The sequence below is a fragment of the Salmo salar genome, chromosome ssa12 (genome assembly GCF_905237065.1).
Source record: "Salmo salar chromosome ssa12, Ssal_v3.1, whole genome shotgun sequence".
NCBI classification, from domain to species: Eukaryota; Metazoa; Chordata; class Actinopteri; order Salmoniformes; family Salmonidae; genus Salmo; species Salmo salar.
The window spans coordinates 29,523,099-29,535,836 of record NC_059453.1 but is presented as its reverse complement, the minus strand read 5'-3'; the positions used below and the strand labels follow the sequence as shown (position 1 = coordinate 29,535,836).

The 12,738-nt window shown below is 43.5% G+C and overlaps 1 protein-coding gene across 5 annotated transcripts in view; it reads left to right on the top strand.

The window, feature by feature from the left end:
• The window catches only part of LOC106564657 (mitochondrial Rho GTPase 1-A), a 33,063-nt gene that overhangs the window by 15,484 nt on the left and 4,841 nt on the right, over positions 1 to 12,738 (top strand). For all 5 annotated transcript variants that reach the window (XM_014130844.2, XM_014130842.2, XM_014130843.2 and 2 more), the window contains 5 exons: positions 1,124 to 1,224; positions 10,344 to 10,474; positions 10,698 to 10,781; positions 10,914 to 11,036; positions 11,299 to 11,501. In XM_014130844.2, the coding sequence (XP_013986319.1) occupies positions 1,124 to 1,224; positions 10,344 to 10,474; positions 10,698 to 10,781; positions 10,914 to 11,036; positions 11,299 to 11,501 (642 nt within the window). The remainder of the gene's footprint in view (positions 1 to 1,123; positions 1,225 to 10,343; positions 10,475 to 10,697; positions 10,782 to 10,913; positions 11,037 to 11,298; positions 11,502 to 12,738) is intronic.

The window sequence follows — 12,738 nt, the reverse complement described above, 5'->3', positions numbered from 1 at the left end:
GGGCCAGACCCTGGTCTCTACACAGTGAGGACAGTATTTACAGCAGATACTGTTTGCTGTGAATTATTAGTAACCTTGTGACCCACATCTGTTGTTTGTCATGAACATCCAGGAGGATGGACTTTGCTATAAAATGCTGCGGCTCAAACCAGCTCGTTGAGTTCTCAGTGATCACCTCCAGGGGTGGTTACTGACCAGCTCCGTTACTGCAGTAATTAAATAATAAAGTTTGATTTGTTTTTGAAGAAATGTAAAAGTCTCTCCTTTTGATTACAGTAATTCCACCACAGTCCGTAAACACACCAGCCAGCTGCTCTGTGCATGCTCTGAGGACGCGGCTAGGAATGCCTTCTGGGCTGGCAGCCTTGCGAGGGTTAACACGTTTAAATGTCTTACTCATGTCCCCCACGGAGAAGGAGAGCCCACAGTCCTTGGTAGCGGGCCGCATTGGTGGCACTGTATTATCCTCAAAGCGGGCAAAGAAGTGGTTTAGTTTGTCTGGAAGCAAGACGTCGGTATCCGTGACGTGGCTGGTTTTCTTTTTGTAGTCCGTGATTGTCTGTAGACCCTGCCACATTCGTCTTGTGTCTGTGCTGTTGAATTGCGACTCCACTTTGTCTCTATACTGACATTTCGCTTGTTTGATTGCCTTGCGGTGGGAATAACTACACTGTTTGTTTTCTGCCATATTCCCAGACCTCTTTCCATGGTTAAATGCGGTGGTTCGCGCTTTCAGTATTGCACGAATGCCGCCATCTATCCACGGTTTTTGGTTAGGGTAGGTTTTAATAGTCACAGTGGGTACAATCTCTCCTATGCACTTTCTTATAAACTCACTCACCGAATCAGCGTATAAATCAATATTATTCTCTGAGGCTACCCGTAACATGTCCCAGTCCGCGTGATCAAAACAATCTTGAAGCGTGGATTCCAATTGGTCCTTATCACACCTGAACAGACACAGACAGACAAACACACACACGAGAGATGTACTGCTGTGTTAAATGCACAAAGTGTATTGTTTGTTTATCTAAACTATGGAAGTCTGAATGAACCCCCAAGACATTGTTTCTTACAGTGCATGACAGTATCCATTCACTCCTCTGTGTTTCCCTGTGCCCAGGTTGACCACCTACCTGGATGTCCAGCGCTGCCTGGAGTACCTGGGTTACCTTGGTTACTCCATCATCTCTGAACAGGAGTCCCAGGCAGCGGCCATCACAGGTGGGAGGACAGCCCGTTGTTATGGCAACTGAGACGACCGCTAGATTAGATATGAGCAGAGACCTATAGATATGGCTCTGAATGTGGGACAGTGTATATATTACGGTGCTATCACTCTGTTATTAGTGCACCTGCGCAGGAGTCTCGTTGTAGATGAACCTGGCCTGAGTGCAATGGCAGCCATGTATTGTGCTAATATGGTTGAGTAGACGTTGTTAAATTGGAACCTTGACGTATTTGAGTTACATTGGTAGCAGAGGATGGTTAGTAACTACAATGTGCCATCTCGCTTCGACGAGAAGAGGCCGTATGCAAGTTGGAAAAATGTACTTGGAATCTGGACACGGGTTACTAATCTGGACGAGAAAAAGCAAGCACTTGCGGTGGTATTATCGCTCGAGGGAAGAGTGAGAGATACAGCACTGGAAATATCCGTTGAGGGTTTGAAAAGGATGACGGTATGGGAACTTTGATCAGAGCACTGGATTCTGTGTTTGATAGAGAGGAGAAAGACCGCGCCTACCAGGCATATTCTAACTTTAACAATGTTACTAGAGACATTTCGGTTGTAATGACGGACGACGTCATTGATTTAGAACAGAGGTACAATAGGATGCGCAAGTACGAGATGGTTCTCCCGGATGAAGTGTTAGCTTTGTTGTTAGATGCTGCCTGTCTGGATGGTAGGGAGAAACAGTTGGCTTTGACTGCTTGAACTGTGCTGACTTTTGCGTCAGTGAAGTCGGCACTAATAAAAAATGTTTGGTGAGAAGACGTCTATCGCGCCAATAACAGATGGAATGCAAGTGAGTGACGCAGCATATTACACTGATCAGCAGAAAAAAGGCGCCAAAAATGTACGTTCTCAGGACAACCAGACGAGGGCGCCATTGCCCGTCACATCCGCTGGACAGATATGGAAGGAGATCAAAATGTGCTATTTGTCGAAGCACTTACCATTGGGTTAAAGACTGACCTCATAAAAATGAACAAGTTAAACTAACAGAAATGTAAACACAGAGCAGTATAACATTACTGTTTTCAAACCAATCTCTGCTTCTGATACTGAGATAATTAAAGTTGAATCCTTAGGATCTGCTGTGATTGATACTGCATGTAGACACACAGTCTGTGGTGCAAAATGGCTCGATAACTATGTCAGTGAACTAAATATGAAAGAAGTAGAAAATATGATTGACACACCAAGCAACAGAGCTTTCAAATTTGGAGATGGGAGAATTGTCCATTCTACCAAGAGAGTCAAGATACCAGCAAACATTGATCAGACTAAGTGTCACATTGAAACTGAGGTGGTCCCTGCAGATATCCCCTTACTATTAAGCAAAGCTTCCCTCAAGAAGGTGGGGGCTGTACTAGACATAAAAAATAACAAGGCAGTGATGTTTAAACAACCGATGACCCTTGAACTTACTACCTCAGGCCACTATTGTGTAAACATTTTAGACAAAGACATCACACAGAGTCCATGTAAAAAATGAGATTCTGACGGACACAGAGCCCATGGAGATTCTGACGGACACAGAGCCCATGGAGATTCTGACGGACACAGAGCCCATGGAGATTCTGACGGACACAGAGCCCATGGAGATTCTGACGGACACAGAGAACATGATCACAGAGGGAAAACACAAAGTATTGTTAAAACTTCACAAACAGTTTGGACATGCTACAGCTGACAGACTTCAGAAATTACTCATCTGTTCTGGAAATAATGATGATGAGAGTATTTACATTCTACGGCAGATAGTTAAGTTGTGAGACGTCAGAAATACAGCAAACCTAAGCCCAGACCATCTGTTGGTTTGCCACTGGCTTCCAAGTACAATGAAACAGTGGCTGTAGCTCTACATGAGTTGGGACCAAGTGTGTGGTACCTTAACATAATGGACCACTTCATACGCTTCAGTGCTGGAAGCATTGTGAATACAAAGAAACCCAGTGACATCGTCAGGCACTTCATGCATTCCTGGATAAGTGTGCATGGCCCACCCAAGAAATTGTACAGTGACAATGGAGGAGAATTCAATAATAATGAAATAAGAGAAATGGCTGAGAAATTCAACATGGAAGTAAAGACAACTGCTGCATACAGTCCATGGCGCAATGGACTTCTGGAGAGACATAATCAAACACTCACAGAGGTAATGCTGAAAGTGAAGCAAGACGATGGATGTGACTGGGAATCAGCCCTAGATTGGGCTTTGATGGCAAAAAACTCAATGCATAATGTTCATGGCTACAGCCCATACCAACTAGTGTTGGGGCAGAACCCTAATCTTCCCTCTGTACTGGCTGACAAGCCACCAGCACTAGAAGGGACCAGTGTGAGTGCGTGGGTGGGACAGCACCTTTCAGGACTACATGCAGCGAGAAAAGCGTTCACTGAAGCAGTGTTCAAACTTCTGACCCACTGGAATTGTGATAGTGAATTATAAGTGAAATAATCTGTCTGTAAACAATTGCTGGAAAAATTACTTGTGTCATGCACAAAGTAGATGTCCTAACCGACTTGTCAAAACTATAGTTTGTTAACCTCTCTGGGCCAGTGGGACGCTTGCGTCCCACCTACTCAACAGCCAGTGGAATCCCGTGGCGCGATATTCAAATACCTTAGAAATGGTATTACTTCAATTTCTCAAACATATGACTATTTTACACCATTTTAAAGACAAGACTCTCGTTAATCTAACCACACTGTCTGATTTCAAAAAGGCTTTACAACGAAAGCAAAACATTAGATTATGTCAGCGGAGTACCCAGCCAGAAATAATCAGACACCCATTTTTCAAGCTAGCATATAATGTCACATAAACCCAAACCACAGCTAAATACAGCACTAACCTTTGATGATCTTCATCAGATGACACTCCTAGGACATTATGTTATACAATACATGCATGTTTTGTTCAATCAAGTTCATATTTATATCAAAAACCAGCTTTTTACATTAGCATGTGACTAGCATTCCCACCGAACACTTCCGGTGAATTTACTAAATTACTCACGATAAACGTTCACAAAAAACCTAATTATTTTAAGAATTATAGATACAGAACTCCTTTATGCAATCGCGGTGTCCGATTTTAAAATAGCGTTTCGGTGAAAGCACATTTTGCAATATTCTGAGTAGATAGCCCGGCCATCACGGGCGAGCTATTTTGACACCCACAAAGTGTGGTACACACCAAACTCAGATTTACTATTAGAAAAATTTGATTACCTTTGCTGTTCTTCGTCAGAATGCACTCCCAGGACTTCTACTTCAATAACAAATGTTGGTTTGGTTCCAAATAATCCATAGTTATTTCCAAATAGCGGCGTTTTGTTCGTGCGTTCAAGACACTATCCGAAGGGTAAAGAAGGGTGACGCGCCCGGCGCGTTTCGTGACAAAAAAATTCAAAATATTCCATTACCGTACTTCGAAGCATGTCAAACGCTGTTTAAAATCAATTTTTATTTTAAAATAGCGATAATATTCCGACCGGGAAACCCTGTTTTCGTTCAGAGACGAAACAATAAAAACATGGTGTCGGCTCGTGCACACGCCCCAGTCTCATTGTTCTCAGATCGACCACTTACCAAATGCGCTACTGTTTTTCAGCCATGGCCTGCAAAGTCATCATTCAACGTTCTGGCGCCTTCTGAGAGCCTATGGGAGCGTTAGAAAATGTGACGTTATGCCAGAGATCCCCTGTTTTGAATAGAGATGATCAAGAAGGCCAAGAAATAGTCAGAGAGAGCGCTTCCTGTTTGGAATCTTCTCAGGTTTTGGCCTGCCAAATGAGTTCTGTTATACTCACAGACACCATTCAAACAGTTTTAGAAACTTTAGGATGTTTTATATCCAAATCAAACAATTATATGCATATTCTAGTTACTGGGCAGGAGTAGTAACCAGATTAAATCGGGTACGTTTTTTTATCCGGCCGTGCAAATACTGCCCCCTATCCCCAACATGTTAACAAGAAATTTGTGGAGGGGTTGAAAACAAGTTTTTTTTTAATGACTCCAACCTAAGTGTATGTAAACTTCCGACTTCAACTGTACCATATGTCGCATCCAAGGATATGGACACTGAAACTGACACAGGAAATGAAGCAGAGACCTTCAACCATGACACAGATAATACTGTTGAGCGTTCAAATTAGGAAAACATTCAACAACAGCCACATGTGTTAAGCCAACATGGTTGTTACCATCTGAAAACTGGACAAACTGTTAAATACATGGACCGAGAAAGTGGTATTCCACATACAGCGACCGTCATTGGACGAGCAGGAAAAGCCAAAGGAAAACACCAGAACTGGTACAACTTGCAGTACTCAGAACCAGCTACATTTACATTTACATTTAAGTCATTTAGCAGACGCTCTTATCCAGAGCGACTTACAAATTGGTGCATTCACCTTATAATATCCAGTGGAACAACCACTTTACAATAGTGCATCTAAATCTTTTAAGGGGGGGGGTTAGAAGGATTACTTTATCCTATCCCAGGTATTCCTTGAAGAGGTGGGGTTTCAGGTGTCTCCGGAAGGTGGTGATTGACACCGCTGTCCTGGCGTCGTGAGGGAGCTTGTTCCACCATTGGGGTGCCAGAGCAGCGAACAGTTTTGACTGGGCTGAGCGGGAACTGTGCTTCCTCAAGAGGTAGGGAGGCGAGCAGGCCAGAGGTGGATGAACGGAGTGCCCTTGTTTGGGTGTAGGGCCTGATCAGAGCCTGAAGGTACGGAGGTGCCGTTCCCCTCACAGCTCCGTAGGCAAGCACCATGATCTTGTAGCGGATGCGAGCTTCGACTGGAAGCCAGTGGAGAGAGCGGAGGAGCGGGGTGACGTGAGAGAACTTGGGAAGGTTGAACACCAGACGGGCTGCGGCGTTCTGGATGAGTTGTAGGGGTTTAATGGCACAGGCAGGGAGCCCAGCCAACAGCGAGTTGCAATAATCCAGGCGGGAGATGACAAGTGCCTGGATTAGGACCTGCGCCGCTTCCTGTGTGAGGCAGGGTCGTACTCTGCGAATGTTGTAGAGCATGAACCTACAGGATCGGGTCACCGCCTTGATGTTGGTGGAGAACGACAGGGTGTTGTCCAGGGTCACGCCAAGGCTCTTAGCACTCTGGGAGGAGGACACAAGGGAGTTGTCAACCGTGATGGCGAGATCATGGAACGGGCAGTCCTTCCCCGGGAGGAAGAGCAGCTCCGTCTTGCCGAGGTTCAGCTTGAGGTGGTGATCCGTCATCCACACTGATATGTCTGCCAGACATGCAGAGATGCGATTCGCCACCTGGTTGTCAGAAGGGGGAAAGGAGAAGATTAATTGTGTGTCATCTGCATAGCAATGATATGAGAGACCATGTGAGGATATGACAGAGCCAAGTGACTTGGTGTATAGCGAGAATAGGAGTGGGCCAAGAACAGAGCCCTGGGGGACACCAGTGGTGAGAGCACGTGGTGCGGAGACAGATTCTCGCCACGCCACCTGGTAGGAGCGACCTGTCAGGTAGGACGCAATCCAAGCGTGGGCGGCGCCGGAGATGCCCAGCTCGGAGAGGGTGGAGAGGAGGATCTGATGGTTCACGGTATCAAAGGCAGCAGATAGGTCTAGAAGGATGAGAGCAGAGGAGAGAGAGTTAGCTTTAGCAGTGCGGAGAGCCTCCGTGACACAGAGAAGAGCAGTCTCAGTTGAATGCCCAGTCTTGAAACCTGACTGATTAGGATCAAGAAGGTCATTCTGAGAGAGATAGCAAGAGAGCTGGCCAAGGACGGCGCGTTCAAGAGTTTTGGAGAGAAAGGAAAGAAGGGATACTGGTCTGTAGTTGTTGACATCGGAGGGATCGAGTGTAGGTTTTTTCAGAAGGGGTGCAACTCTCGCTCTCTTGAAGACGGAAGGGACGTAGCCAGCGGTCAAGGATGAGTTGATGAGCGAGGTGAGGTAGGGGAGAAGGTCTCCGGAAATGGTCTGGAGAAGAGAGGAGGGGATAGGGTCAGGTGGGCAGGTTGTTGGGCGGCCGGCCGTCACAAGCTACACTTCTTGGTACAACAGGGTCAGCTGACCTGTCACCTAATCTGAGAATTGAACCAATGGAAAATCGAGAAAAACAGCATGACATTCAAAATGATGATGTACTTGAAACAAAGGACATGTCATTTGACTCAGCTAAGCTAGATGAGCTCAGTAATTGGAGGAAAAATTTTGTTTTGAGGAAGTCAAAGACATTGGCCAAAAATGTGTCTCAACAAGGTGGGTGTGTGCCCTTAAAGAATCTTTACCTGGAATAGTGTCAAAAGCACGTCTAGTGGCTAGAGGTTTTGAGGAGCTGGCTGCTAAACAACTCCCAAAAGACTCACCGACATACGCCTCAGATTCACTCAGATTGCTGCTGACAGTGATCTGCCAGAAAAACATGTAAACTTCATTTCATAGACATCAAATCTGCATTTTTGCAGGGAACAGAGCTGTCAAGGGACATTCACATCCAACCTCCGCCTAAAGCGAAGAGTGAAGGAACACTTCCCGGAATCCCAGGTCCATAACGAATGTAGTTTTGTTCAAAAAAGCTCATCATTTATATCCAAAAAGATCCGTGTTGTTAGCACATGATCTAAGCCAGCCGGACTTCTCGTCATGAACGAGGGGAAAAAATATATTTACGTTCGTTCAAACATGTCAAACGTTGTATAGCATAAATCATTAGTGCCTTTTTTAACCAGAACATGAATAATATTCAAGGTGGACGAATGCATTCTCTTTTATAATGTATTGGAACGAGGGTACCCAACATGAACTCGCGCGCCAGAGTCTAATCGGCCATCACCGTTCCATGGCTCTTGTTCGGTCAGATCTCACAGTAAAAGACTCAAAACACTTTGTAAAGGCTGGTGACATCTAGTGGAAGCAATAGGAAGTGCCAAAACATTAATCAACCCCTGTGTGTTTCAATGGCATAGGCTTAAAGGTAATTCAACACATCAGGTATCCACTTCCTGTCAGAAAATGTCTCAGGGTTTTGCCTGCCAATGAGTTCTGTTATACTCACAGACACCATTCAAACAGTTTTAGAAACTTTAGGGTGTTTTCTATCCATATATAATAAGTATATGCATATTCTAGTTACTGGGTAGGATTAGTAACCAGATTAAATCGGGTACGTTTTTTTATCCAGCCGTGAAAATACTGCCCCCTAGCCCCAACAGGTTAAATAATACTTGGGACATTTAATTATGTTGTTGATGTTTTATTTGTCTTTAACGTACCACCCTAGTCAACAGCCAGTGGAATCGCGTGACGCGAAATACAAATACCTCATAAATGCTATAACTTCAATTTCTCAAACATATGACTATTTTACACCATTTTATAGATACACTTCTCCTGAATCGAACCACGTTGTCCGATTTCAAAAAGGCTTTACAGCGAAAGCAAAACATTAGATTATGTTAGGAGAGTCCATCGACAAAAACAACCACACAGCCATTTTCCTAGCAACTAGCATGCATCACAAATACCCAAAAGACAGCTAAATGCAGCACTAACCTTTGACGATCTTCATCAGATAACACTCCTAGGACATCATGTTACACAATACATGCATTTTTTGTTCGATAAAGTTCATATTTATATATAAAAACAGCATTTAGCTGTCTATTTTCCTTCAAATACTGCCGGTGAAACAGCGCCACAATTTACAAAAATACTTGTCATAAACATTGATACAAAATTAAACTGTCATTCAAAGAATTATAGATGAACATCTCCTTTATGCAAACGCTATGAAAGATTTCAAAAAAGCTTCACGAGGAAAGCACTCTTTGCAATAATCTGAGTACTGAGCTCAGAAAAATACACTAGGCTATACAGATAGCCGCTATCTTGGGGACATCTAAAATCATACATTGCATTAGAAATATTCCCTTACCTTTGATAATCTTCATCAGAAGGCACTTCCAGAAATCCCAGGTCCACAGCAAATGTTGTTTTGTTCGATAAAGTCCATAATTTATGTCCAAATAACTCCTTGTTGTTCGTGCGTCCAGTAAGCTACTCCAAGTGTAGGAAGCGCGCGGACGATGTCGCGACAAAGTAAAAAAAAGTTGTATTTACGTTCGTTCAAACATGTCAAACATTGTAAAACATCAATCTTTAGGGCCTTCAGAACGTGAAGATTCAATAATATTTCAACCGGACAGTTCCTGTGTCTTCATAAAGGTTTTGGAACGGGAGGATCCTCCCTCGTGAACGCGCCCCAAGAAGTGATGTCTCCCCCTGCCTCAACAACTTCCCCTCCTTGTCATTTGGGCTCTGTTCATCGTAGAAGCTTCAAACAACTTTGTAAAGACTGTTGACATCTAGTGGAAGCCGTAGGAAGTGCACAATTATTACAACGTCACCGTGTATTCAATAGGAAACGACTTGAAGAGAGCCCATGCATCCAGATTTCCACTTCCTGGTAGGATTTCTCTCAGGTTTTTGCTTGCCATATGAGTTCTGTTATACTCGGACACCATTCAAACGGTTTTAGAAACTTCAGTGTTTTCTATCCAAGTCTACTAATAATATGCATATCCTAGCTTCTGAGTTTGAGTAGGAGGCAGTTTAATATGGGTACATATTTTTTCCGAAATTGTCAATACTGCCCCCTAGCCCCAACAGGTTAAAGAAAATTGTTAAGTTCATGTTTTAAGTATCCCTACATTTCTGTTATTACGGTGCTATCACTCTGTCATTAGTGTGCCTGCGCAGGAGTCTCGCTGTAGATGAACCTGGCCTGAGTGCAATGGCCGCCATGCATGTGCTAATACTGTTGAGTAAACGTTGTTAAACTGGAACCTTGTCGTATTTGAGTTAACAGTATAGAAGATGAAGATGACTTATACCAAAGTTAGCTGTAAGCTCTAGTCTACAGCCAACCTGTAAACATTGTATGTTAGAACTTCATGTTGTGTTAACTTCTCTATCTAGAGAGCAGGGACGAAGTTACACTTACTGAATCCACATTTTGCACAGGACTAAAGACATCTACAGCATAGAAAGCATTCATTCATATACGTTCATTTGCTGTATAAACTAAACCGTGTGTGTGTGCTCTCCATTCTACAGTGACGAGGGACAAGAAGATTGACCTGCAGAAGAAGCAGACTCAGCGCAGTGTGTTCCGCTGTAACGTCTTCGGGGACAGCGGCAGTGGCAAGAGTGGCTTTCTGCAAGCCTTCCTTGGAAGAAACCTCACGGTCAGTGTCAACATTAATTCATTCCCTCAGAGTAAGTTGTAAGTCGGTGGCAAGGAAAACTTCCCTGGACGGAAGAAACATTTGAACAACTTAAATTTGAACAACTTCGCAACTCCAAATACTTCAGTCTACCAGCCCGTTTAAAACTTTTTGGAATTCCTCTTGGTATTGGTAAACTCGTTGTATGTTTGAAGTAATTTTTCCTCCTCCTTTTTTCTCTCAGCGTCAAAACATCGTTAGCGAAGAGCATATGTCATACTACGCTATCAGCACTGCATATGTGTATGGTCAGGAGAAATACCTACTGGTGAGTCGTCTGTTTTGATTTACTCTTAATCGACTCGATTGTGTTTATTTGTCCAAAGCTTTTCAGTCTAAAAGTTCTCTGTGTTTCTGTGTGTTCATTACCTTCCATTTTGTTTCCTCTACTCTCCCTTAGCTCCACGAGGTCTTCCCAGACTTTGACGTCCTCTCAGACGCTGACATGGCTTGTGACATTGTGTGTCTGGTGTACGATGCCAGCAACCCCCACTCCTTCGAGTACTGTGCCAGAGTCTTCAAGGTATGTGCCATTTACAACCAGTCCTTCTACTATACCTGTTTGTCTATTTAGTATTTCAAGATGGCTACCCAATACTATTCTAATCTACAGTACCACTGAATTCAAGTAAATGTTTTTAAAGCGGAAACCATCTGTTATTACCATATTATTACCAACATGTGCTTCTCTGGAGCTTTACATCTTTTCATTGTCTTTTAAAAAAGCATATTGCTGAATGGAATACGACAGTGTCCAATAACAATATCCCTCTGCCCTTTTGCAGCAATACTTCATGGACACCAAGACGCCGTGCATGATGATCGCAGCCAAGTCGGACCTCCAGGAGACCAAGCAGCTATACGCCCTCACCCCTCTGGAGTTCTGTAGGAAGCACAAGATGCCCCCTCCACAGGCCTTCACCTGCAACACGGCAGGCGCACCCTGCAAAGACATCTACACCAAACTCACCACCATGGCCATGCACCCGTGGGTAGTGGGTCACTCTGTTGTTTTAGGCCCCATGTCGAACCTTAACATCCCTCGCTCAAACCCTAAAGCTCTACCTTAAGCCCTTAAACCCTCTCCACAATCCCTAAAATAAATAATGTAAAATATTTTAAGACCCCATCTCATGCTGTAAAACCTATTGCCCCAAAACTGCCCCTACCTCAAGCCCCAAAACTGCCCCTTAGCTGTTAAATTCTACCTCATCCCTCACTTCCCAAATTGGTGCCACTTCACATTGAAATATAGAGACTGTGAACTCTTGGGGTGAACAGTGTCCACCATCTTGGTTAGACATGGTGGTTAATGTGGTGGATTCAATTTGCCATTAGCTGCAATTGTATGTTTACTGCCCTTGCGTGCCCCTTTTCCCACTACTCTCTCTGTCAGGCTGTTGTCCACACTGATCACCTCTCTGTCACGGTGGACTCGACTCATTTGAACTGTACTCCTCAGAACTGTAGCCAACACATGGGTGACAGCATCAATGAATCACATACTTAATCGAGTGCATTTTTATTTAACTTCTTATGGCTTGAATCCCGTTAGCGGGATCGATATGACGATTGCCAGTGAAAGTGCACGGCGGCAAATTCAAAACAACAAAAATCTCATAATTAAAATTTCTCAAACATACAAGTATTATACACCATTTTAAAGATAAGATTCTCCTTAATCTAACCACAGTGTCCGATTTCAAAAAGGCTTTACGGCGAAAGCAAAACATTAGATTATGTTAGGACAGCACCCAAACAACAAAAACCACACAGCCATTTTCCAAGCAAGCAGAGGCATCACAAAAACCAGAAAGTCAGCTAAAATTAATTACTAACCGTTGATGATCTTCATCAGATGACACTCCCAGGACTCAATGTTACAAAATCCATGTATGTTTTGTTTGATAAAGTTCATATTTATATCCAAAAACCCCATTTTACATTGGCGCGTGATGTTCAGAAAATGTATTCCCACCAAAACATCCGGTGAATGAGCACATCAATTTACAAAAATACTCATCATAAACGTTGATAAAATTTACAACAGTTATTGAAAGAATTATAGATATACTACTCCTTAATGCAACCGCTGTGTCAGATTTTAAAATAGCTTTTCGGCGAAAGCACATTTGTCAATATTCTGAGTACAGAGCTCAACCATCAAAGCAAGCTATACAGATACCAGCAAAGTTCTGGAGTCAACTAAACTCAAAATTATAAAT